This window comes from Mesoplodon bidens (assembly GCF_964165515.1).
Source record: "Mesoplodon bidens genome assembly, chromosome: 6".
Classification (NCBI taxonomy): Eukaryota; Metazoa; Chordata; class Mammalia; order Artiodactyla; family Ziphiidae; genus Mesoplodon; species Mesoplodon bidens.
In genome coordinates, this window is record NC_138162.1 from 112134478 (window position 1) to 112161118 (window position 26641).

The 26641-nt window shown below is 47.3% G+C and overlaps 1 protein-coding gene across 3 annotated transcripts in view; it reads left to right on the forward strand.

Annotated features, from left to right (window-relative positions):
* The window catches only part of FDFT1 (farnesyl-diphosphate farnesyltransferase 1), a 33881-nt gene extending 8729 nt beyond the window's left edge, over positions 1-25152 (forward strand). For 2 of the 3 annotated variants that reach the window (XM_081237871.1, XM_081237872.1), the window contains 7 exons: positions 3346-3443; positions 4257-4440; positions 9441-9569; positions 13339-13530; positions 16525-16701; positions 17818-17970; positions 24269-25152. In XM_081237871.1, coding sequence (XP_081093997.1) covers positions 3346-3443; positions 4257-4440; positions 9441-9569; positions 13339-13530; positions 16525-16701; positions 17818-17970; positions 24269-24490 — 1155 coding nt within the window. In that variant the 3' untranslated portion in view covers positions 24491-25152. Of the gene's footprint in view, positions 1-3036; positions 3444-4256; positions 4441-9440; positions 9570-13338; positions 13531-16524; positions 16702-17817; positions 17971-24268 lie in introns of those variants that run through there. The other variant, XM_081237870.1, reaches the window with a different exon arrangement.
* Positions 25153-26641: the final 1489 nt, after the last annotated feature.

Sequence of the window (26641 nt, forward strand, 5' to 3'; positions counted from 1 at the left end):
GATTGCAGGTCTATATCATATCATCTTTAAAAGGTTGCGTAATGTTTGTATTGTGCTTGGCATGTAGTAGCTGCCCAGTAAGTGGCAGGTATTACTCTTGCTGTTATGTAACTTCATTTCTCAAGTTTGTGGGATCTTCCCTCCCTTCTGAGGGAGCCTATGTTACTTAATCTGAATGGAAGGCCGTGGGGAGGGCTGGTTGCCGTCCACTTGTGGAACTGTCTTCCAGGTGGAGCCCCAGTCGTGGGAGGACAGTCCTGTACTTCTCACCACCGCACACTCTTCCTCTCAATGCCCTTTATCCCTGTTTTCTCTCACTGGAGAGTTCTTGTGAGCACGCTCATCTCAGACAGCAAAGAAAAACATCAGGAGGCTCTAGGGACAGGCCACAGTAGCTTTAGCTTTTTATTTAAAAGATTTTTTTTCCGTTAGCTCATGGGAAGCAAGCAGTGGAAATGTTTTTAACAGTGGTGTTTTCCATAGTGTGTTTCATAGTTAAATCTCCCTGTATCTTCTTGGCAATTTGAGGAAATTATTGTTACAGAATGAGGTATTGACACAAATAGGTGCCAGGAAAAAAGAATGATGGGGTAAGGAGATGCGAAGTGATTTCGTGACCTCGCTCCAGTGGTTAAGAACCCGCCTGCCAATGCAGGGGATATGGGTTCGAGCCCTGGTCCGGGAAGATCCCACATGCCACGGAGCAGCTAAGCCCGTGTGCCACAACTACTGAGGCTGTGCTCTGGACCCTGTGAGCGACAGCTACTGAGTCCACGTGCCACAACTACTGAAGCCCATGTGCCTAGAGCCCGTGCTCCGCAACAAGAGAAGCCCCCGCAATGAGAAGCCCGCGCACCGCAACGAAGAGTAGCCCTCGCTCACCGCAACTAGAGAAAGCCCGCGAGCAGCAACGAAGAACCAACGCGGCCAAAAATAAAATAAATTTATATTAAAAAAAAAAGACAAGGATGACTGCTTTAAAAAAAAAAAAGAGTGGAGAAGGTGTGTTGGAAAGGAGGGGGCGTCCTTCAAGATCGTTGCTTTTCAGAACGAGTGCGATGAACCTTTTTTTTAAATATATAAATTTATTTATTTATATTTATTTTTGGCTGCGTTGGGTCTTCGTTGCTTCGCGCGGGCTTTCTCCAGTTGCAGCGAGCAGGGGCTACTCTTCGTTGCGGTGGGCGGGCTTCTCATTGCGGTGGCTTCTCGTTGCAGAGCACGGGCTCTAGGCGCGGGGGGCTTCAGTAGTTGTGCGTGGACTCAGTAGTTGTGGCTTGCAGGCTCTAGAGCACAGGCTCAGTAGTTGTGGCGCACGGGCTTAGCTGCTCCGTGGCATGTGGGATCTTCTTGGACCAGAGCTCGAACCTGTGTCCCCTGCATCAGCAGGTGGATTCTTAACCACTGCGCCACCAGGGAAGTCCCAACGTGTGATGCACCTTTGACATCAGCCCCCAAACCCTTAGTTGTATCCGGGGATTAAAACATTTGCCAGTGCAGTGAAAGGAATCATTGTGTCCTGATAACAACAGTTGTACGTGAAGAGCTGGCTTAGAGCTCAGAAAAGAGCTGTTATTCTGTTCCTTCTATTTTATTGTGAAGTCTTGCCTCTCCACATTTTGATAGGGAAGGAGTTGGTGAATTGTTTTTAAATACTCTTTGAACTTACTCATTTACTCATCAGACCTTCACTGAGTATTTTTATATGCCAGACTGTATGTACGAAATGATTTTACTAATATATGGTGCTTAGTAAATGTTAATTTTTACTAATTTTTTTAATTGAACTTGGCAATAATTTCTCATGATTATGTGATTTAAAAAGAAAAGCTTTATTCTCTTGACAGAAGAACATGTATCCATGGTAGGAAATAAACACATATGAAAAGAAGATAGTTCACCTGGACTCCAGCAGGGTCCCAAGGTTCACTGTTAACATTCCAAAGTGACTATGGGATTTCCATATACATATATATATGTGTGTGTGTGTGTGTGTGTGTACATATATTTATTTTAAACCATCCCCCCTGTTGTTAGATATTGCAGATGTTTCCCGTTTCTCTCTTAAAAAGAGAGTGGGGGAGACTGGGGGGCGTGGTATATGGGGACTCTGTATTTTCCACTCAATTTTCCCTGAACCTAAAACTGCTCTAAAATATGAAGTCTCCATTAAAAAATATACAAAACAGCCAGCAATTCTTTCTGATATGCTTGTATATCAGAACATGGCTTTTTTTTTTTTTCTGGAAAAAACAGTTTTTGTCTTCCTTAGGGAAGATTAAATAAGGTTCGTAAAGATCGTTACAGCTCACTGATTTGAAAGGGAAAGATGATTAAAAATCTTAAAAGGAATAGCTAGCTTTCCAGAGGATAATAGAGGTTTAACAGGTGTTAAAGTAAAACCAGAACTGGACATTAGTTAAAGGAGTAAAAACAGATTTCATTCAGAAAAGCAATTGCAATAGAGGAAAGAGACCTCAGTATAGAACTGGGCTCGGTTCCGAATACAGCAAAGAGCAGAGTGTAGGTGTGGGTGGACGGAAAAGTACTAAGAGGACACATCTGGGGTGAGGGGCATTCTGCTGGAGGCAGGTCAGGGCGCTGGGACGGTGGGGGAAGAGGAGCGGGCCACATGGTGCGGGTGATCATACATGGCGGATGAGGGATTCTGGCTAAACCAATTTAGCAGGTTTCTTGCTAAAGCTGAGCGACGCAAAAGATAAACACAGAAGTACAAAGGTGGAGGATTTAGGAGCCTGACTGAAGTTTGGCCGGAGAGATTCGGGTTCCGTTAACAGCCTGCGGGTTCTGGGGAGAAGGGGAACAAGGTGAGGAAGGCGCGGGTGGGGAGCCGGAGGCCGCGGGGCGGCGCTCGCATCTGGGCAGGGTGGGCGGCGCTGGCCGCGGGGCGGGTGGGGCGGTGCTCGGCTCGCATCTGGGCGGGCGGGGCGGCGGACGCCCGCTCCCTGCTCCGCCGCCCCAAGCCTATTGCGGTGGAGCAAGAGCCGGTCCCGCCCTTCGGTGGGCGCCCCTCCGCTCCTCTCGGGTCTATGGAGGAAAAACTGCGCTGGCCCCGCGATTTCCATGGCCGCAGTCGCCTGCGGCACCAAGGCCATGTCCCTTTTCAAGCGGACCTTGGTGCTGAGCCCCGGCGCGGCGCCCAGGGGCGCGGGCACTCCCCCGCGCGGCTGCCCCTTGCCCCCCGCCACTTGGCCCTCCAAGGACCGGCCGCGGGGAGAGGGCATGTGCGGCCGGGTGCGGAGCCCCGCGGCAGCCGGCCGCCCGCCCCAGCCCCACTCCAGCCCCTCCGCGTCTCCCACCGCCGTGTGTCTCCTCTGCCCGCAGGACTCGCTCAGCAGCAGCTTGAAAACTTGTTACAAGTACTTGAATCAGACCAGTCGCAGTTTCGCAGCTGTTATCCAGGCGCTGGATGGGGAAATGCGGTGAGTGGCGCAGGCAGCCCTTTGTGACTTGGGGGAAGAAAACTTTGCCACGGGTCATTCGAAGCCACTTTTTGACACGGCCCCTCGCGTTGCTGTCTCCGTGCTTGTGGCGTAGCCTGAACAGGCCCCGGTGGGTGAAGGAAATGTTCGCGGTTGAAAAACGCCTGTGTTTACTTTAGAATGCCCTTCCAGGCACCTGGCCATCTCATAGCGTCCCTGCAGGCCCAGCTCTTTCAGGGAGGGGGAGGGGATGTTTATTAACTTTTTTTAGTGTTGGCAGCTGGACCTGTCTCTAAGCGGCTCATGCATTTTCCTTGGCTTCACTTACGCTACTTTGCATTTCTGGTATATTGGGTTAATTCTTCTGAAGTTGCCTCTGTGCAGATTACATACGTGACTTAGCCGTTAGGTATGATAGTATTGATAGTGAGAAGTTATTGTGTCTTTTGACTTTATCTTATCTGCAAAATAATAGTTCCGGCCAAATGGTCTGCTGGTCTTTCTACAGGTGTGCTGCGTTAGTTAAATGTTAACTCATTGTGGGAGTAGTAGTGACGTCCAGCTGGCAGGTTTTTTATTTATTTATTTATTTGTTTTTTATAAATAAACTACAGAAGTCCATTCTCCCATCTAAGAAAGAGAAGCCAAGAAGTTGCATTAAGTACGAAAAGTTTTGGATATCCCTTCATAGTTCTGTAGAGTTAAGGGTGTAGGAGGGTTTAGAAAATGGCCCAGCAAAAATGAGATGTGATTTTAAAACAAATATCTTTGAACGTTTGTTCCAATGTGTTGATAGTTATTCCTTTCTTACAGCCACGCAGTATGCATATTTTATCTGGTTCTCCGAGCCCTGGACACGCTGGAAGATGACATGACCATCAGTATAGAAAGAAAGGTCCCCCTGTTACACAACTTCCACTCGTACCTTTATGAGCCCGACTGGCGGTTCACGGAGAGCAAGGAGAAGGACCGACAAGTCCTGGAGGACTTTCCAACGGTAGCGGGACTAACGGGACGCAGTCGTGCGCGTGATTGGTGGGGTGGCCGTCAGCTGGCCCGTGTGCCTGGCGGGAACTGCAAAGCCAGCAGTCTCAGGGCAGTGTAGCATAATGTGGCGATGGTGCGTCTCAAGCCAGACGCCTGGGTTGGCGGCCCCACGCTCCCACTCGTTAACTGGTGCTGCGTTACATAGCCTGCCTGTGCCTCTGTTTCTTCATCGGTAAGACAGAGAGAATAATGGTCCCTGCCTCCTAGTGTGGCTGTGAGGCTGGAAAGAGTTAACGTAGGTGGGGCTCTTAGGTGTTAGCTGCTACTGTCATTACCAGGATGTCGTTGGGAAGTCCAGCCTTCCTTCCTGTGGAGAGAGCACTCCAGTGCCAGGGTCGTGAAAGCTCGGTCCTCCAGCCAGTGCACCCGAGCACGCAGCCTAGGTGTGTCGCGCTCCTGGCCTCTGGGGCACCCCGAACCTGGTGGCGTCCTGTGCAGCTCATGATGGGTGGCAGCTGTGAGGTAGGGCGCGGGCTCTTCGCAGCTGAGCTGAGGACTGAAGCAGGATGATCTCTGCCACCCGCAGCTGTGGGAGCCTGGACACACCCCTTAACTTGCTTGTGCCTCAGTTTCCTCGTTTGTAAAGTTAGAGCTGCGAGGCCTGAATGAGCTCATACATGTAGAGTACTTAGAATGGTGTTCTATAAATATTAGGTATTGAGTCCACTCAGTTGGAGTAAAGTGGGTTCTAATTAAAATCTTGAGCTTTAGAAGATCCCACAGATTTCTCTTGTGCATGCGACTAGGACCTACTCTTCTGGGATTTGCGCAAGTCTTATCACATAAATAAGTGATTCTTCCGTACCTTATAAATAAAGGTTTGATTTAGCAAAGTCTCATATTCCCTAAGAGCCCAAAGAAGCCCTTTTTGTTCACAGTTGCCAGAATTTGAGGGGAAGAATAGTCCTTAAGTGGTGGCTCCCTTACTATTGAAACAAATCTATATTCTTCAGCGGGGAGGGGAGGAATCCAACCATTACGGAAGAATGTTTGAGAAGGACTCCTTTGGAGCAAGGGCTGTTTCAGGTTACTGAGATCACACCTTCAGTGTCACAGCCAAAAACAAAATACAGTACCATACAAACCAAGAGAAAAGGGCTGTGAAGAAACATTAGGTGGCGTTCATATAGTACGATACAAAAGAAGAAAAGAGAAAAATCTGGTGAAGAGTTAGGCAAGGAAGTAGAGCTCTCACATAGGGAAGGTGCTGGTGATTGGTTCTCACGGGACACCTCTCACAAGACCAGAGCAGGTGGCGTCTGCCTGGAAGTCCGTGGCCATTTACCAGTGAGCTTTTGAAACGGCCAATGCAGAGAAAGGGCCGCAAACAGGGTAACATCCCACTTGTAACTGAAGTGTGTTCTCACTTAAAAAAAAAAAAATCATACATTGTTCTAGCTGGAGCCTCCGAAAACAAAAGCAATCTCCCAGACTACTTGAATCTTCATAACAAACAATTTCTGGTCATGGGATAAATGTTTAAAAATCAAGGCGGCCCTGTCCACTCAACAAAAATGAAAGAATATGAAAATAAATGCCAAAATAATTTCGGAGCTATAGCTAGTAAATTTTCAGACAGTATTCTAATGTGCGTATGAAACCTGAGTCTATTTCTTTATAAAAACGACACTTTGTTCTGGAAGGTTCAAGGTGAAGACTAAATGCATCTTTCGCTGTACTGGGTCGTAGGGTCAGCGCACAGGCGCTACGCTCTCAAAAGCAGAGACTCGCTCCTGTGGAGTGAAGGGGACAGAAAGTGCAGGCGTCGCTACTTTGCTGTTGTTAACCTTTTACATCCTTGTGAATGTGAAATACGCGAAGCTGTGTGTTTTGTGAGCGTGTGTAATTTTAAGACACTTGCATTGGCGGTCCTGTCCGTCTGTGGTTCAGCTTGGGAGAGGAGTGTGTGGAGACACCTCCTGCCTCACCTTCAGGAGCAGTTTGTGTGCTGGCTTGTCCCAGCAGCTCCAATTTGAAGGGTGAACCTGTTGCCGAGGGTTAGGTGTACAGTGGGTTTGGGGCGAGGGCCTCCCTCACACAGCACTGCTCTCAGATGGGGGCAAGAAAGGCCCTTCCCCCTCCCCTCACTTATTTATTTTTTTAAGTCCATCTTTTTTTTTTTTGGCCGCGCAGTGTGGCATGCGGGATCTTAGTTCCCCAACTAGGTTTCGAACCTGTGCCCCCTGCATTGGGAGCCCAGTTTTGTAACCACTGGACCGCCAGGGAAGTCCCTTCCTGCCCCTCACTTTAGAGGGCCCCCCTCTGGGCCACCTCACCCTCAAGGGGGGCCGTGGGAGCGTGCCTGCCCCGAGCTTGTGCAGCTCACCTTGTAGACCATCTTCTGGGGGTCTGGGGTTGCCTGCCCTTCATTGCTGCGCGCGGGCTTTCTCTAGTTGCAGCGAGCAGGGGCTACTCTTTGTTGCTGTGCGTGGGCAGTGAGAACACTGCGGTGGCTTCTCTTGTTGTGGAGCACGGGCTCTAGGCACACGGGCTTCAGTCGTTGTGGCTTGCAGGCTCTAGAGTGCAGGCTCAGTAGTTGTGGCACATGGGCTTAGTGGCAGTTTTTTTAATATTAGGAATATTAATTCTTTATCTGCAGTATAAATTCCAAATATTTTTTCCACCTTTTCACCTGCCTTTTTTCATCTTAAAAGCACTTGGTTCTAGGAAACCATTTTTTAAAATCTTTTTTTAAATAAAAAATAAATTTATTTATTTATTTTTGGCTGCGTTGGGTCTTTGCTGTTGCGCGCGGGCTTTCTCTAGTTGTGGCGAGCAGGGGCTACTCTCCGTTGCGTGCACGGGCTTCTCATTGCGGTGGCTTCTCTTGTTGAGGAGCACGGGCTCTAGGCACACAGGCTTCAGTAGTTGTGGCACACGGGCTCAGTAGTTGTGGCTTGTGGGCTCTAGAACGCAGGCTCAGTAGTTGTGGTGCACAGGCTTAGTTGCTCCGTGGCATGTGGGATCTTCCCGGACCAGGGCTCGAACCCATGTCCCCTGCACTGGCAGGTGGATTCTTATCCACTGCGCCACCAGGAAAGCCCCACCCAGTGTTTTGATCATAACATCCTAAGGTTTATAATCAGGGAGATTTCTGTGCACATGCTCCCCTTGCCCCTGGCTTCGGGGCTGGCCTTTCTCCATTGTACCAGTGGACTCCCGTGGTGTCCTTCCTTTGTGTACTTGGAGTCACTAGAGAGTAACCCCGGGACCTAGAAGTGTACTGTAGCTGGGAAACAGAATTCCCTGGAGGGACAAGGAAAAGCCCCTCCTGGCTGACCTCTCGGGCAGAGCTGCCTGGGGCAGTCGGGCCCCTCCCTCCCCACCCTCCCTCAGGTTTCTGGGAAAACGTAGAGCTCTTCATGGTCACTCCTCCCTAGATATTTTTGTTTTCATGTTTTGAATTATATAATGATGTAGTAAGTACCCAAGAGTTGAAGTTGGTTCACATCCAGCAGTGAAGTGTTTATTTTGGAGCCTTTGCTTTCAAGCCTAAGCCGCTCCTCCCCCAGCTCGCTGGCCTTTCCCCTCCTATAAATAGAAGTGACCCAGCCTGGGATCTGTTGAAAGACCAGGTCCTCGGGAGATTCAGGGATTCAAATGACCTTTGGTAGAGCTGTTCGTTTGCTTCAGTCCACGTGGGAATTACCTTTTGGCTTTGTCTTGGAACAGCTGTTCTGGAGAGAACAGTTCTGGAGAGATCAGTTTGGTTTTATGGAATTTGGGGGGTTAACAGTTTATGTTCATCAGAATAATCCTAAAGGATCTTAGGCTTCTGAACCCGTTCAGTGCCCTGCAGTCCTCTGGGTTTCCCTCAGGTCCTTAAATTTAGGTGTTTCCTGAGGGAGTTTCTCTAACCTTTCTGTAAACATAGACCAGGTATTTCTCACACTTCGGAAGCGTAGCAAAGTCTATTCACTGTTTTCAGTATTGTGTGTTGATAGCATATTATTTGAGAAGTTTCATGGTGTTTTTTTTGGATTGGCCAAAAAGTTCGTTCGGGTTTTCATCCCATCTTACGGAAAAACCCGAACGAGCTTTTGGGCCAACCCAGTATATTCTATTTTGATAACCTACAGACACTTCTTTGAACTCAAGCAAGATACTTGTACAGTAGCAGTGACTTTTAAGAACATCAATAGTACTTTTCGACATTAAAGCTTGGGCTATGAAAAAGAAATGTTGGATAGCCTGCTGCAGATTGAACTAAACTGAGTTGTTTAAGGAATTAGCAAAGTGTAGCCTTATAGTAGGGAGACACCGTAGCTTCATGGTGTGAATTCGCGAACTGAGGATAGACAATGGTTGGCTGGTCTCCTTGCTAGAACATAAGCTCTGGGGGCGGAGTTTCTGGTCATCTCCCGGCTGTGCATCCCAGTGCTCACAACAGTGCTTGTTGCATAGGAAGTGCCCAAGACATGTTTGCACCCATGAATCTTCATTATCATGAGGCTTGTCTGCAAATGAGGCGTTCTTCCTAAAATTCTTACACTTATGTCCAGTTTTATGTTGAATTATCTCATTTCTCATTAGGTGGGAAGATGAGCGTATAATAAGACTATGAATCTTCTTTTTTGGGGGTGGGGTGGGGGGCTTGCCCCGAGGCTTGTGGGATCTTAGTTCCCTGACCAGGGGTCGAACCCGGGCCCTCAGCAGTGAGAGCTCGGAGTCTTAACCCCTGGACTGCCAGGGAATTCCCTGAATCTTCTTTTGAGTCTAGAAACTTTAGCATTTCTGTACCCTTCTATTTTAATATTGATGAAATTTGCCGAACTTATTCAATATGTAGAAAGCTAGCATAATCTAGATGTTAGACTTACAGCTGGATCGTTTGGGAGTCTTCCCTAATGAGTTCTGTTGTTGCTTTGCTTTATGATCTGTAGGTACCCTGTTGGTTCCCAGTTTTAATACGTATTTCATATTTTCTGTTTTTTATGACCTCCATTTCAGATCTCCCTGGAGTTTCGAAATCTGGCTGAGAAATACCAAACAGTGATTGTTGACATTTGCCGGAAGATGGGATTTGGGATGGCAGAGTTTTTGGATAAGCGTGTGATGTCTGAACAGGAGTGGGACAAGGTTAGTGTCCCTGTGGAGCATTGTCGGTGTGAGTGGCACTGATGAACTGGCGGTGCTCACTGTGACACTCGGGCTGGGGGACAAGGGGTGGTTTCACAGCCCAGCTGTAATGTCTCCACATAAACACTTAACAGGGGCTTACGTGTAGTCATACCTGGAATAATCGTTGCTCTGGGGAGCTTATCGTCAAGGTAGGCCAGGGGTCCCCAACCCCTGGGCCGTGGACCGGTACAGGTCCACAGCCCGTTAGCAACCGGGCCGCCCAGCAGGAGGTGCGCGACGGGCGAGCGAGCGGAGCTTCATCTGCTGCTCCCCGTCGCTGGCATTAGCCATCCCCCCACCCCCACTGTGTCCGTGGAAAAACTGTCTTCCACGAAACCGGTCCCTGGTGCCAAAAAGGTTGGGGACCACTGAGTTAGGCCAAAGCAGATATAACTCGTCCCAGAGGTGCAAACATTAAGCTGATGAAAGTGTCTCTGACTTGCTGTGAAATTTGAGGTTAATGACCAAAGTACTGCATGTAATATAGAGACATCAGTAGTTCTCACATCTTAAAATGTGTCTTCTATTTTTTTTTTCCTTTACTGAGCACGCGTGTGTGTTTCTGAGTCATTTCCAGTTCCTTCATAACACAAGCTTACTTATTTTTAAAATGAAATTTGGGTTTCTGTTCGTTTTTAACATTTCTTTATTTAGTCTGTGCTAGGTCTTACTTGCAGCATGCTGGGTCTTTACTTGTGGCATGCGGGATCTAGTTCCCCAACCAGGGATCGAGCTCAAGCCCCCTGCATTGGGAGTGCAGAGTCTTAGCCACTGGACCACCAGGGAGTCCCCACGAGCTTACTTTTAAATTCAGTGCCACCTTGGCCCCATTTACTTAGGAGTAGGTATCAGACTGTTAAATTATATTCTGTGTCTGTTTCCTCAGAAACAAAACGGTTCACGAGGATCCCAAGGCACTAACTTGGATCATAGTTGCATTACGCTGGGGAGTGAGTGCCTTTCTAATACCCGCTCCTCCTTCCCCATCATCTTTTCATACAAATAAGACGATGCGAGAGGTTCCAGGTTTCTTGACGTCCGCCTACCTCTTTTTATGGTGCTCGTAGGTGCACATACGTGGAGGTACACCGCAGGAGCCCCTGGGGGGCCCAGGTTGTCTTCCTCCAGGGACAGAGCAGCTGGAAAGGGCTGTGAGAGCAGATGATGTGGCAGATACAATTACACTGGCTTCCATCTGGCCAGAGGTTATCCCTGACCAGCAGCTGTGAAGGACGTCGGCCAGGGGTTGGGGAGAGCGTGCTTCTGCGGACAAAGTGACGTAATTGACTACGGGGACTAAACTTGACTCAAAATACAAGATAGGAGGGGAGGGGGTCTTGCCCATTTTCCATAGGCATGGCCTCTGTGAGACTTACTCATCACCTCAACGGAAGCAGAGACATTTTAAACGTCTAAATTGTGTATATATTTTGTGTCTCTAATAGTGTTCAGGTTAGGATCCCAGAAGAGATGCTGCTGCATATTCATCGAGTGAGTGTAGGTCCAAGGTCTGGCCTCCTCGTTTTTCACGACTCAAAGCTTGATAACAGCATCTTTGGAACTGGTGGTTTATGCTCCACGAGTTAGCGTGAGTGTGGCTGCTGCCAGAATATCAGTTTAGGAATTTAAAGTTAAAGCTGAAACTCCTGGCCACGAACCAGCGCTGGTTATCAGCACAGTAACTGCCTTTTCTGCCGTGCAGATCTGTTCAGGAAACTTAATTATAGGCTGTTGAATAGAAGTTCTGATCAGATCAACACTGAATACTTGTAAAGATTTTTCTTTTCCTTCCACTTTGGAGGAAAATGAATACCTCCATTCTAGGAGTACTTCTACCCCAAGAACTGTTATCTTAACATAAAATATACTTTTCCTTGGACAGCAATATGGATGTTGTAATGTAATATGTAATGTTTTTATTAATTTCTAGTAAGTCTTTTAAAAATTTCGTGTAGTTGTCCACGGCTGCTTTCTCTCTGATTTCAGCATATCTTTACTCTTTCCAGATCCTTCCTCTCCTAGAACGTATTTCAAGTGCTTTTTCTACCATTTCATCGTACCCCTTGATTAGTCTGTGACTTTGTATTACTTTCTTTTTAAAAAATTAATTAATTAATTAATTAATTTTTGGCTGCGTGGGTCTTCGTTGCTGCGCACGGGCTTTCTCTAGTTGCGGCGAGCAGGGGCTACTCTTCATTGTGGTGCGCGGGCTTCTCATTGCAGTGGCTTCTCTTGTTGCAGAGCACGGGCTCTAGGCGTGCGGGCTTCAGTAGCCATAGCACGCAGGCTCAGTAGTTGTGGCGCATGGGCTTAGTTGCTCCGCGGCATGTGGGGTCTTCCCAGACCAGGGCTCGAACCCTTGTCCCCTGCATTGGAAGGCGGATTCTTAACCACTGCACCACCAGGGAAGCCCTGTATTACTTTCAACCAGAGACACTCTCTACTCTGGTCTTTGCCTAACTCTGCCGCAGAGGGTACCTTCTTTAACTCCTCTTCACTTCTTAAGTTGTCTAATGGACATTCATTTTATAAACGTATTGCTTTAAGTAGTACAATATTGTAAATCAACTATATTTCAATTTAAAAACGAAGAGTATTCCATTGAGTTGTCTTGGAATACTCTTCTCCGGGGAGGACAGCTTTGACAAACCACTTGTATAGAAAAAAACTTCTTTGACAATTAAGATTTACATTTACTCAGATTTCATTTGAGAGAAAGGCAGAGTTTTAGCAAAGTTGTTAAACACTGCCTCTGAAGCCATACGGCTTGGCTGAGAATCCCTGGCCTCTGACTGGCCAGATGAGTGATCTTGTGCAAGTTAAGTGACGTCTCTGTGCCTCAGTTTCTGCATCTGCACATTGGTGATAATTATTGAATGTGCCCCAGAAGACGTTTGTGAGGACCGAATATGCAGCATGCTTAAAACACATCCTTGAGGACTTCCCTGGTGGTCCAGTGGGTAAGACTCCACGCTCCCACTGCAGGGGACCCGGGTTCGAACTCTGGTAAGGAGCTAGATCCCACATGCATGCCGCAACTAAGAGGTCTGCATGCCTCAACCAAAGATCCTGCATGCCACAACTGAAGATCCCGAGTGTCGCGACTAAGACCCAGCACAGCCTAAATAAATTAATTAATTAAAATTTTTTTAAAAAATGAGTGAATAACTTAGGAAAGTACATTTAAAAAATAAATAAAACACATCCTTGTTATGTAAAAAAAAAAAAAAAAAAGTACTACCACTATGTTCTTTTACTTAATGAGGATCTTGAGACACTGCAAGATCTTAAAATGTCTTCAAGATTAAATTCTACTTAGTATTCTAGTTTCTGTTAGAATATTCCTTATTCCCTCATGGCCTTCACTCCCAATTTGGGATATCAAAAAGTTTACTGTACTAGTTTATTTTTTCAATAACCTTTTATTCTAGAAGCAGTGCATGTGTATTGTACAGATATAGAAAATACAGTAAAATAAATAAAGAAATAAATAAAACCAGAAACATCACATGAGCCAGAGATCACTTTTGTTAAGTCTTTTGTGCACATCCTTCTTGGAATGTTTTTTCCTCCTTACATGTACATGGTGTATAATGTGGTTTTTTTAAGCAAAATGAGATCTTTTACATTCTTTTTGGAACCTGTTTTTTTGTAGATAATGATCTCTGGCATTTCTGTTTTAGTAAAAGTTTCATTATTAAAGTACTTTAAAAATCGTCTTTTACAGTACTGTCACTATGTTGCTGGGCTGGTGGGAATTGGCCTTTCTCGTCTGTTCTCGGCCTCAGAGTTAGAAGATCCCTTAATTGGTGAAGACACAGAGCTTGCCAACTCTATGGGCCTGTTTCTGCAGAAAACAAACATCATCCGTGATTATCTGGAAGACCAGCGAGAAGGAAGAGAGTTCTGGCCTCAAGAGGTAATAGGTTCAGGGGATTTGGGGAGAAATACTTTTGAATGGTCTCTGACAACAAAACATTAAACCCTTTTGGTTGCAACTGACAGAAACACGAATCAAGCTCCCTTAGACAGCATAGGAGACGGTGTAGACTAGGTTAGGATTTAGTTTGCTTCAGGGGGATGGGCTGCATCCAGGGATTCAGACTATGTAATAAGGCTTTGTCCCCTTTCTACCTCTTGGACAGGCTTTGTCCAGTGGTGGGTATAACGTCCCATGACTCACTCATAGGCTTGGTTCCTATGCCCATCCCTTAATCAGTAGCCAGAGCATTGAGCACTCGGTCTAGACCTGGAGTATGTCTGCCCACACATGTAGGGCATGTGGATTTCCTCCAAGAAGGAAGGACTCTATGGCAAGAAGAGGCACCAGATGGGCACCCACTGCAGATGTTCATTATCAGAGACGAGTGGATCTTTGACTTAATTTAAAATGGACAGGGAAAGGGAGGGCTTTGACATTGATTTTATTCAGAAGGAAAGCTAGGAAATCTTATGACTGTCTCCTGATTTTACCCCAGCATTTACCTTTTGTTTTAATCCATCAAATGGTATCCTAGGGACTTCCTTGGTGGCACAGTGGTTAAGAATCCGCCCGCCAGTGCAGGGGACACGGGTTCGAGCCCTGGTCCGGGAAGATCCCACGTGCCGCGGAGCAGCTAAGCCCGTGCGCCACAACTACTGAGCCTGTGCTCTAGAGCCCACGTGCCACAACTACTGAAGCCTGCGCGCCTAGAGCCTGTGCTCCACAACAAGAGAAGCCACCGCAATGAGAAGCCCACACAACGCAATGAAAAGTAGCCTCTACTCACTGCAACTAGAGAAAGTTGTGGCTCGTGGGGTCTAGAGTGCAGGCTCAGTAGTTGTGGTGCACGGGCTTAGTTGCTCCGTGGCATGTGGGATCTTCTCGGACCAGGGCTCGAACCCCTGTCCCCTGCATTGGCAGGTGGATTCTTAACCACTGCACCACCAGGGAAGTCCATTAATATTTATGAATTTTGAAGAAAAAAAAGAACAGTACTTCCCTATGTTTATACATGTTGGTAATAGTTTGTCCTTTATACTTCAAGGGCACTTTTTCTGCATATAAAGTTTTTAGCTCACATTTTCGAGTTTCTTAAATGTGTTACTCCATGTTCTCCTGCTTTAAGACCGTCTGTTGAAAATCTCACGATAACTTACTCTTCTTTTCCGTATACGTGATGGGTTCTTTCTCTCCTCCTTGGTGGTCACTGCCTGGATCCGTTATCAGTGGAGATGCTGAATGGTGCTGTCTTAATTCTGTCATCCTTTCCGCATTTATTAGCTGGAATTTTGTATTTTGTAAAACTGTGATGGTGGCAGCGTCATAGTGTTTGGATTTTCCCAGATTCTCACCAAAAAAAAAAAAAAAAAAAAAAGATTGAAAAAAACTCAACCAAAAACCTGAAACAGATGTATCCAAAACAATGGATAGCATGTCCAGAAGCACAAGTGACAAAGCATCCCCAGGAGCTCCAAAACACAAATGGGTGCAGACAAAACACCAGCTCCAAAAACAAAACCTGCAAAACCTGTGCAGGACAAAGCCAAGGTGGCTACAGGGTGTCTCGGACCCGAAGGAAGGAGTGGACAGTGGGATGGACCCACTTGAGAAGAACAGGTGAAACAGGAATGGGTGTTCCTTCTCTGGCTGTGGGCAAGTCCACGGGGGCCATGGGGAAGCCTGGAAGAGCTGGAGTGCATTGGCCCCCTTGAACTGGACGTGGACCCAGGCCAGTCAGGATTCTCTTCCAGGATTGGGCCCCCATTGAGGGGTGAAATAAAAACTGAGCAGCGAGATCTATGTGACATCAACCAGATGCAACATATGAATCTCGTTTAGGTCCTTACTGGAAGAAACCAAGTGGAAAGAAAATTAGACAGTGGGATAATACGACTGCTAATTGGATAATTTGTATTAAATATTTATCGTTAACTTTTAGTTGTGATAAGATATATGTACAAGAAAGGTTCCTAGTGTTTTGGATATTCATAATGAAGTATTTGTGGATAAAATGATATATTAGGGCTTTAATTTAAAATAATTTGGGGCTGGGGCCGTATAGCTGAAACAAGATTGGCCAAGTGTCAGTAGCTGTTGAAGCTGGTGGATGGAAACGTAGGCGCTCATTAACGTTTTTCTCCAGGTTCTGCAGGACAATCTTGTACCAGCAATCTGAGTGGGTTTAGGTGCAAATTAAGAATGGATAGCAAATGTGACTTACCATAGAATCTCTTAGTCATTTTAGGCCTAGTCCTTTATTTGGGGGAGTGTATAAAGTTACAGTAAGTGTTATTCTTTAGGAAGGTTAAGAATACCCAAGGATAAAAGTACATTATTTGCTAGCTTCAGAAAATCCTCTAAATACTATTAAAGATCATCAAACCAATTCTATTGTTGGAGTTGAGGATGTTATTTCATTTTCAGGTCACTAAGGTCAAGGAGGTAATGTTCTTACAGTAGAGACTCAGCTCATTTCCCCACATACGCTTGTTCAGCAGTGTTCTTATCAGAACTGGGAATGTAATGTTAATCATTAATTATTTTGAGGCCTTGGCCATCTTGAGAATGTTTAATGTTTAGCTTGCAGTGCTGTTGTAGCTGATGTTGTTATAGCTGGTTATGTTTTCGGGAACAGACCAATGCCTTGCAAATAAGGAGGCCTCTTTGGCCTGAGGTCATCAAAGTATTGCTTAGTACATGCTGCACTAATTGTCCCAAAGGGACACTTTCCCAAATACTTAACTTACTCTTGATTATGATGAGATCTTGACTGTAGTCATAATAGACATTGCCTAGAGGTTAAAACGGACTTGGCAGCAGCTAAGACAGGCTTTGTATATCGCAGTTCTTACACACAGAGATCCTTTCCTGGGACTTGTACACTGCTCCCCTGTGCACGTGCTGATCTGTCTTTCCATTTTATCTGCCTAGGCTTGGAGCAAGTATGTGAACAAGCTGGGTGACTTTGCCAAGCCAGAGAACATGGACTTGGCCGTGCAGTGCCTGAATGAGCTCATAGCCAGCACGCTGCACCACATCCCTGACGTCATCACTTACCTTTCACGACTTAGAAACCAGAGCATATTCAACTTCTGTGCTATTCCACAGGTGTGGATCGGGGAGGCCGAGGGGTCGGGGTGGCGTGCTGGGGATGGCATGCCTAGAATGCGTGTACTGTTTTGGTCTGTGTATTCAGGAATGTGGTTCCTCAAAAAAATGACTCTAGTGTATTTTCTTCTGTCAAGGGCAGGCACGTTCACAACACCTCCCCTCTGCCCCATGGCCATCACACTCAGGTCAGCCTTGAGGTTAAGCCTGCTTCTTTCCAGAACCTTCTAGAACCCTTTTTTCTAAACGAGTTAGTTTGATGCTTATTCTCACAATTAAATCTAGGGCTTTGAGTCAGATTTATGAGGAGTGCTGGGTGAAACACAGGTGAAGCTGTTACTAAAAAGTCTTATTTAAGGACCTAATTTTGGCTGTCCTTTTCCCAGATCTTGGGATAACAGAACCTGGTCCTGTGGACCTAGGAGCTTATACTTTTTAAATGTCTTTACCAGTTATTTCCGGTTTTAACTCAAATAAAATGAAGAAAGTTATAAGATTTAACTGAGTTGGAAACATGGTTTCGTCTTGTTCTCATGACCAATCTGACCAGTTGATGGAACTAAACTCTATGCCAGACTTATGTTTCCATCTATCCTAGAAATAATTTACCTTTGAGCATGGGAAACTACACAGCCCCCTTTCTTTTGTCCCCTGCCACCCCCATGCTACTTTTTTTTTTAAATGTATAATGATTATGTTCATTGTAGGAAAAATAGGGAGAAAAAACAAAATAGAAAAAACTTTCCAGATATTATTTTGGAATATCTATTTTTCAGATCTAATAACCCATTGCCCCAGCATGGAAAATGTTACATTGGCTTGTGTTTGTTTTTTCCAAATAAAAAGGAAATATCGTGACTAAACTATAGAATTATTCAAGACTGCAAAGGGCACTTGATTCTGTGTTTTGCTGAGAAAGGGAAACATGGGAAAGGGAGAAGTCTTGACATGCTTTCTTTGTGGGTATTTTCTCTTGGTTAGTTGCATCTTAGCCCTTTGGCACTTTCTACCGAAGGTTCTCTTCCCTTCTCATGATGATTGCTTACAGTGCAGTTTCTCACTTTTTTTCATGAAATGAGATGAATTAGTGTTTTCTCTCTCTCTCATTATCTGTAGGTCATGGCCATTGCCACTCTGGCTGCCTGTTACAATAATCAGCAGGTATTCAAAGGGGTGGTGAAGATACGAAAAGGGCAAGCAGTCACCCTGATGATGGATGCCACCAACATGCCAGCTGTAAAAGCTATAATACACCAGTACATGGAAGAGGTGGGCTTTCATTTCATAATATCACTATTTAAACATTTCATGTTTGGAAATTAGATGATCTTAACAGCTCACAATGTTACGGCATTGGTGTTGGACGGGCTGGTGTCCTTCATTTGGAAGAACAGGCACAGAGAGCCGGGTGTTGGGAGCTGCCCGGTGCCCTGGTCAGAGGGGATAAAGGAAGCCAGGCCTTAGGACGGAGCTCCCAGGAGAATCATATTTTTTGAGTCGGAAGATGAAGTTAGAGGCCAACCAGGCTTCTTGTCTCACGACTGAGGCGTGTGAAGCCGAGGCTGTGGCTGCTGACACAGCATCTGAGTGGATCTAGGACCCCAGGCCACACTCCCGACACCCGGTCCAGTACTTTCTGCTATGGCAGGGACCTCAATTGAGAAACCATCGTGGGGAATTCAGCAAAGGAAAACCATCAAGCTGCAGCTATTTCTAAATTTTCTAATGCAGATCTCATTTCAGATGCCCAAACCATCCTGTAAAACAGAACGTGCTTGTTCTAGTCAAATCTCCAGCTCTGGAGGGTGTAATACATGACTTGGTTCAAAAGAACTTTTTCTTAGAGGCTAGAACTCTACTCGCCAGGCCCTGGAGCGGGGCTTCTCAAATGGCGGTGATTTGGCTTCCCCCTCCCCTGGGGGACACTTGGCCATGTGTGGAGACATCTTTGATTGTCACGCTGGGGTGTGAGTGGCTCCTGCCATCTGGTGCGTAGACACCCGCGATCCTTAGGCTGGTTCTTACTGAAGACTGAAATACTGCAGAAGGAGATGAAAACACACGGTCTCCCTCCCCGCAGGTCACTGCTGCCCCTAGTTTTCTGACCCTTCCAGTCCCCCGCTTACGCTTTGACAGGGATGAGATTTGTAGCAGCAGTTTCATCTAAACAGAATTCTACAAAACAACTCCTTCCTCTGATTTCCATTGCACATTGCACCTTCTTCTTGTATTCCCTCCCTGTCTTGCACCTGCCAAGTTTTGCACCTCAGCATTTCTGCCTGAGGCACCTATAGAAGGTATAAGAGAAAAATTAGATTTTTTAAAAATCCTAAAATTCTTTTACTGACTAGATGAATATGTTCAGCCATTGACCAAAAAACTGCTGCTGACGAGACTTGGGAGATTGGGGTTCACTGTTGAGCCAGCACTTATTTGGGGCATACTCTGTGCCTGGCATAGCAGCCAAATAGGTGGATACTATTAATGTCAAGGAAATTTGAGGCCCTAACCCCACGGCTGGGGCCAGAATTTGGACCCAGGTCTGGCTGACTTCAGAGCCTACACTGTTCACCATGATTCTAAGGGCTTGAATTACCCTTTCTAAACTGAATAGTGCCTTTTTTAGTCACTGTTTCTCCATTTTATGTAAATTAGAAACATTCTATATGGTTTGTAGTTCAGAGAATATTTTAGTTTTGCAGTTTTATTCTGATCACTGATTTTAGAAAACGATGTTTTAAAAACTGTGGTAGGCAGTTCCATACTATATTAAACTTCAGATTTTATTAGGTATTTTCCTTAACTACTGGAATTAAATCTAGTTGTGATTCACAGTTTGATTTAGGGCAGGGCTGGGCAGACTACAGTTATGATTCACAGTTTGATTTAGAGCAGGACTGGCTGACCCCCTGATTTTGTAAATGCCTTTTTATTAGGACATAGCCATGCCCATTTGTTTCCGTATTGTCCGTGGCTTCTCAGGGCTCTACAGCAGCAGAGCTGAGTGGCTGTAACAGAGGGGGCCCACAAAGCTGAAAATACTTTCTTGGACCTTTAAGGAAAAGTTTGCTGACCTCTGATCTAGGGCATGAATTATTTTGTTTAAAATTACTCTAGGGACTTCCCTGGTGGTCCAGTGGTTAAGACTCCATGGTCCCAATGCAGGGGGCCTGGGTTCAATCCCCGGTCAGGGAACTAGATCCCACACACATGCCGCAGCGAAGATCCTACACGTGGCAACGCAGATCCCGCATGCCGCAACTAAGACCCGGCGCAGCCAAATAAATAAATGAGTGTTTTTTTTTAAGTCTATAAAACTACTCTAGTGAAACTCAGGGTATTTTGGAGGAAATACTGATAACTTGATTTGACTCAAAAAACTGAAAATTTCTAAGTCTCAAGTATAGAATGTGATAATGGTTTTAGTATCAGCCTTAAGGACTTTTTTTTTTTTTTGGCTGCATTGGGTCTTCGTTGCTGCGCGCAAGCTCTCTCTAGTTACGGGGAGTGGGGGCTACTCTTCGTTGCGGTGCACGGGCTTCTCATTGTGGTGGCTTCTCTTGTTGCGGAGCACAGGCTTCATTAGTTGTGGCACGTGGGCTCAGTAGTTGTGGTTCTCAGGCTCTAGAGCGCAGGCTCAGTACTTGTGGTACATGGGCTTAGTTGCTCCATGGCATGTGGGATCTTCCCAGACCAGGGCTCTAACCCGTGTCCCCTGCATTGGCAGGCGGATTCTTAACCACTGCACCACCAGGGGAGCCCAAGGACATTTTGTCAATACAATTTCAAATGAAGACTTTTTGTATGAAGTCCACACATTGTCAGGCATTTTGCTGGTGGCCAGACGTTAACTTACTCCCGTGTCTCCTCACTGAGCACGTCTGTCCTTTGCAGTAAGACGGGAAGACATTTACCCCTCAGGTCCCTGGTTGTAGCAGTGACGCACCTGCAGGGGACTTCAGAGTTCTCCTCTTGCAACTCTAAGTTGTAAAGGACGAGGTGGAGCGAAGCCAGATCCTCTGAGCAGGGGAGCTGCCCCTCAGGCCCTCATCCTCTGGAGCAGCCTCAGCTGGAAACCAGTCTGGCTACCTGGCAGCTGGTGAGAAGCTCAACCAGCTATTCCGGGGCAGAAACAAATGCTCAGGCAAACAGCCAGAAACTTTTATTTCCTTCTCTGCCAAAGATGATTCCTTGGCAAGGGCCAACTTCTTCAAGCGGGTGGAGCTTCCCGTTTGGCTGTGGCCGGTCCTCTCAGTCCCTGTGGGTCCTTGTGACTCAGAGTGTGGTCCTCCTCCCGGCTTCTGCGTCCCCTGCCGGCGTGTGAGCGTTTCAGTCCTTGAGTCAGAATGTGCCCATAGCAGGATGCCCAGGTGGCTCCTGTGAACACAGTTTGAAGAGCACGGCTCTAGCTCCCTACCTCGTTGTCAGCCAGCTGTGTATTTAACCCTGTGAGCAAGTACGGAACTGGATGCTGTGAATTTGGGTTTGGATGCCGTGAACTCAGGATTGGATGCTGTGAATTTGCGATGGGATGTCTGACCTCGCTGCACTTTTGTCTGTGTCCTGACCCCCATCTCAGCACTCTTTCCCTCCTGCCCTCTTGCCTGAGCTCCTCCGCCTTTCTCCCCCGCCCCTGCCTCTCAGTGTATATCTGCGCTCAGGTCAGTCCCTGCAGACAGCGGGCACATGGTAACTCCTCCTGGACTTCAGCTCTCTCTGCCCCCCCGCTCCCTCTCCTTTCCTTCACAGCTAAGCTTCTTGAAAGGGCAGGTCTTCTTCTTCTTCTTTTTTAAAATATTTATTTATTTATTTAATTGGTTGCGTCGGGTCTTAGTTGCGGCAGGTGGGCTCCTTAGTTGCGGCTCAAGGGCCCCTTAGTTGTGGCATGCAAACTCTTAGTTGTGGCATGCATGTGGGATCTAGTTCCTGGACCTGGTATTGAACCTGGGCCCCCTGCATTGGGAGCGTGGAGTATTAACCACTGCACCACCAGGGAAGTCCCAGGGCACGTGTTCTTAACGTTATTGATTCCCTTTTTTTTTCTCAGCCTCTTCATGGTAACTTTTGTTTCCTACCTTTGTCATTAGAACTTTTCTTACCGAAGTGATTTGATGACACACACACCCCCTCCCCCCAACCCAGCGCACAAATCTCATGAGCACTTTCTTTACTCTTGGCTGATCCCACTGTATTGTTTGACACTGTGGGTCTCTCACCTTGAAGCCCTTTCCTCTTTTGGCTTCTGTGACACTTGACCCCAGTTCAACCTCTTACCCCTCTGCCTGCTCCTTGGTCCTCTGGCTCCTGCTGCTGGTGTTTCCTGGGGTTCGTTCTTGATTTTCGTGTTTCCTCACCACGTAAGGGCTCTCCGGCTCCTCCAGCTCTGGCCTTGCTCATTAGCTTCTTTTTGTTGTCTGATGACATTGCCTTTCACGTAATCGTGGAATCCAGGTGGCCTGGAGGCTGTTGCATGTCGTCGTCTGTTCTCCCTAAGCCACCTCAGGAATCTCCACATCCTGGCTGTTCTGGTTACGCTTTCATACTTGTCACAATTTTGTGCGCATTACCCTCTGACCAAGCGCTTCTAGAACTTTACCTACAAAAAATAACCAGAAAATGTGCAGCAGTGCTTATTGGAGCATTTTGTCCTCATGCCTCGTTGGGAATGAATTGATTAAATTGTAGCACATTCATACTATGCAGCTTGTGTTTAAAAAAAGAATGACATTATTTTGTGGGTTCTAGCATTAAAAAAACGTCCATAAAAAATCATGTGAGTGAAGGAAGTCAAATTATAGAACAGTATGTTTGTAATCTAATTTTTAAATAAAATTGTATGTATAATTTGATATGGATAATATAGTCATATATTTGTACATCATATATAATCATATATAGTACGTATACTATATAATACATCTCTATGACGTTTTGTGTTTGTATAGACGCTTATATGGGCGTAGCAAGAGGTATAAAAGGAACTACACCAGTGTATCATATTATTACATTAATGTGTGTATTAATATGTGACGGTTTGTACATTTATATGTATAGGCTAATAAGGACAAAGCGAGGGGGAAAAATTTAAGGGAATTTTGATTTCTTTATTTTTGTTTGGCCTTTTTTTATAAGCATAATTCGATCATCTAAAATTTTTGAGAAGAAATGATAGTTTCATCCCCGTGTGCCCTTCTCTCTGTAGCTGTGCTTCATAGCATCGCGTTAGATGTTAGATGTCATTGGCGTATTCCTGTCAGCGTGTTCTTTGATTTCCTCGCTATATTAAATTGTAGCTGTGCTTTTTGGGGTGAGGGGGGCAAGAATATAAGAGAACGTTTGTGGGAAAAACACACCATCGTGTAATGGACAAACTGAAGATAATGATTTAATAGATGCCGGCTCCGTCCCCTTCATCCGCTTTGCCTCCTTCTGGGCTCAGGTCCCCGTCGCGTCCCACCTTAGTGACCTCTGGGTCGGTTGGTTTGAGGCAGGAAACGTCGATCGAGGGCCTGCTGTGTGCCGGGCACAGGGCTGGGCTGGAGATGGAAAGGCAAGGAAGCCGCGGTGCCTTCAGGCCTTCGGTCCATTCAGGGAGACGCGCAGATGGTGGCCCGGCGTGGGCGACGGGGAGAGTATATACCCGAGGGGGCCCTCGGCCCGACCTGGGCATCCGGGCCAGGTGCTGTAGAAGACAGCTACCTAGGCCGAGACTTGGGTGGAGGTGAGACTCAGCCCGGCGACGGCACGTGGGAGGAGCGTTCCCGGGGCAGAGGGAACGGTGTGAGCGGGGAGGGAACAGAAGCAGCAGCATCGCACACGGAAGACGATCGCAGGCAGCTGTTACTGGCGTGCGCGGGGGCCTGGGCAGGGCCAGGGGCACGCTCGGGAGCTCAGGCCTCACCCGGCCGGGGATAGGAACCCCCGAGGCTGTCACGCAGAAGGGGTTGTAGGTCTCTTTGGTGACGGCGTGGTGGGGCAGATGAGTGGGTTTTAGGGTTCAAGCACAGAGGCAGGAGCTCGATGTGGAAGCTCCGATGGGAGGGCCTAACCTAAGCAGGAGCAGCGTTTGCAGGCGTGGGGAGGCGGCCTGGGCTCAGCAGGGGTTCCGGAGCTTTGGGAGGGGAGGGTGTGCAGGGACGGGGGTGCCTCCAGGGTGACTCTCGGGGGCCCTGCTTTGTCCTCGCCTGCCGCGCACACCCCAGAGTCCATCGCGTTCTCCTCAGTGCCCGTGCCCGGTCTGTGCCGTGTGTTTCCCTCCTCCGTGTGGCTCTGCTGTAGCCTCAGCGAGCCACGTGGACGTCCCTGGCTCTGCGAGGTTCCAGGGGTGGGGCTCTGTGGGGCCACCCTGCTGCTCCCGGATGGCCCATGGGATCACACAGGCCCCGCTGACATCCTGCCGTATTAGTGGAGTGACTTCGGGTTATTACTTTTGTGTTCTCTGAGCCTCAGTTTTTCGCATTGGTAAAATGGGCATAAACTGCCTAGCTGTTTCAGGTTGTAGTAAGAAGTGAACACGGATGTTCATAACGTCCCTGGGACTTACTGTTTTCTTCTCTTTCTTCCACAGATTTTTCACAGAATCCCTAACTCCGACCCACGTTCTGCGAAAACAAGGCAGATCATCTCCTCGATCAGGACACGGACTCTTCCCAACCGTCAGCTCATCTCTCGGAGCCACTACTCGCCCATTTACCTGTCGGTTGTCATGCTCCTGGCGGCCCTCAGCTGGCAGTATCTGAGCGCCCTGTCCCGGGTCACGGAGGACTACGCTCAGACCGGAGAACACTGACCGGGCTCGGTCGGGAGACTCAACAGCCCGGGAAACGGGCTGACCTTCTCTTCGGGGATGGCTGTGGGCTTCTCCCCGTTTTTCCCTCCTGTTTAATCCCTCAAAGAACTCTGTGGGCCTGGACCGTTAGAAACTGTGACATGTGGTGAAGATAAGATTAAAGGGAAGGGACACTTCAGCCTCGGCTGCCTGTGTTCACCTGTGCCCACCTGGGCGGGGTGACAGGGCTGAGTGTCCACTGTGTGGGTCACAGTCAGGGCTGCATCTGGGCCTGCAGAGAGATCATACTTAGTGTGAATACGGGCTAGAATTAAATGTATTTCATTTGAAGCAGCCTCTGAATACCTATCCTAGTAGAAAGTGAAGTGCATTTTCTTTTCTTCTGTTCCTGTTTTTCTTATCCTTTTGTTTTCTTCAGTGGACTTGAATGTAGTAGATGCGAATGTTTAGAGTTCTAGGAATGTTCCCGTGTTTCCTAAGGATGCAGACTGTTTGCTGCACGTGGAGGCCAGGAAGTAACTTCTGGGTGGGGTGAGCATTGTTTCCTCCTCTAAAGGGAATTTAGGTTTCAGGATTGCCTTTGGTCCCATCGTAGCAGGTTGGTTTCCAGTTAAGGCTGACGTTTTTGAGATTTTTATAATAAAGAACTGAATTACTCGGCATTTGTCAAGGGCAGTTCACTTGAAGCCTGGATGAGCGTGGCAGGTATGGAACTCCAGGCTGGAGTTACTGGTTGAGGGACGGTGGCCACTGCTGCCCCTGGGAAGCAGGGACCCGGCCTCCCCACCCTGTGCTGTGCCTGCCGGGAAGGGAGCAAAGGCATCACCTCCGCCAGCCTGCTCTACTTTCAGCTAATTCCCTTAGCTACATTCAGAAATTTTACTGCATTCAGAGGGTGTTTTCAGCTTTGGGGTTTTTTTCTGTTTGTTTCTCAAGAAAGGCAGAAGATGTTTTCGGGTGATTGGCTTGAAAGCCAAGTGGCACTTAGCCCGGGGTTCCCCCAGCACGGTGGTCCACCTCCCTCTTCCCCCCAGCATCGCCGAGGTTTGGGCTGTGCCCACCCAGTGACTCCCTGAGAGTCTCAGCTCAGAGCGGGTGTTTGAAGAAGCCCCTTGGGCTGAGAATCCCTGTCGCAGGGCGTTACTTTCCCGAAGCTGTGATCTTGGTGTGCAGTGTATAGTCAGCCCTCTTTTGCTGCAGCTCTGTGTGTTGTGACTTAGTCACTGAAGGAGCTGTGTTCCAGCAATAACGTTGGGTTTGCACTGTGACACACGTACCCGCACTGATGCTTCTCGTGTGGGCCACTGCTGCCGCCTGACCGTGGACTGTTTTGTGTGGTTCATTTGAGACTCAGTCCTGGATGAACCAGTCACCGCATTGAAGCCAAAGTCACTTACCACTTAGAGCACAGCTCTAAGCCAGGCTCAGCAGTGAGTAATTTAAGCATCAAAGCTTGGTTTGCGATTCCAAGGTAGGTGTTCAGATCTGTGTGTTGAAATCTATTAGTTCTACTGCAGTTCACGCAGGACACGGCACAACTCGGCGGAAAGAGCCTTGGTCTGAGGTGGATGCGTGGGAAGCTTCTCTCCTGGCTCGGCTGTGGGGCTTTCTGAGCTTCTGGTGGTTTGTATGATCTTTTAGGTCCCTCCCAGCTGTAAAGCTATCAAGGTCTTAGCTCGCATGCCCACTCCTTTGGAAGAACATTTCCCTTCTAAATGTTTTCTCTACTGCAATTGCCAGATAATACAGGATACCCAGTTAAACTTGAATTTCGGATAAACTGGTTTTTTAGTATAATTATGTCCCAAATACTGCACAGGACATATTTATACTAAAAAATGACTTCTGAAATTCAAATCTGATTTGGCATCCTGGTTTTTTTTTTTTTTTTTTTTTTTTTTTTGCTGTACGCGGGCCTCTCACTGTTGTGGCCTCTCCTGTTGCGGAGCACAGGCTCCGGACGCGCAGGCTCAGCGGCCATGGCTCACGGGCCCAGCCGCTCCGCGGCATGTGGGGTATTTCCGGACCGGGGCACGAACCCGCGTCCCCTGCATCGGCAGGCGGACTCTCAACCACTGCGCCACTAGGGAAGCCCCGGCATCCTGTATTTTTATTTGCTGAATCTGGCAACCCCACCGTCTACTCCAGACT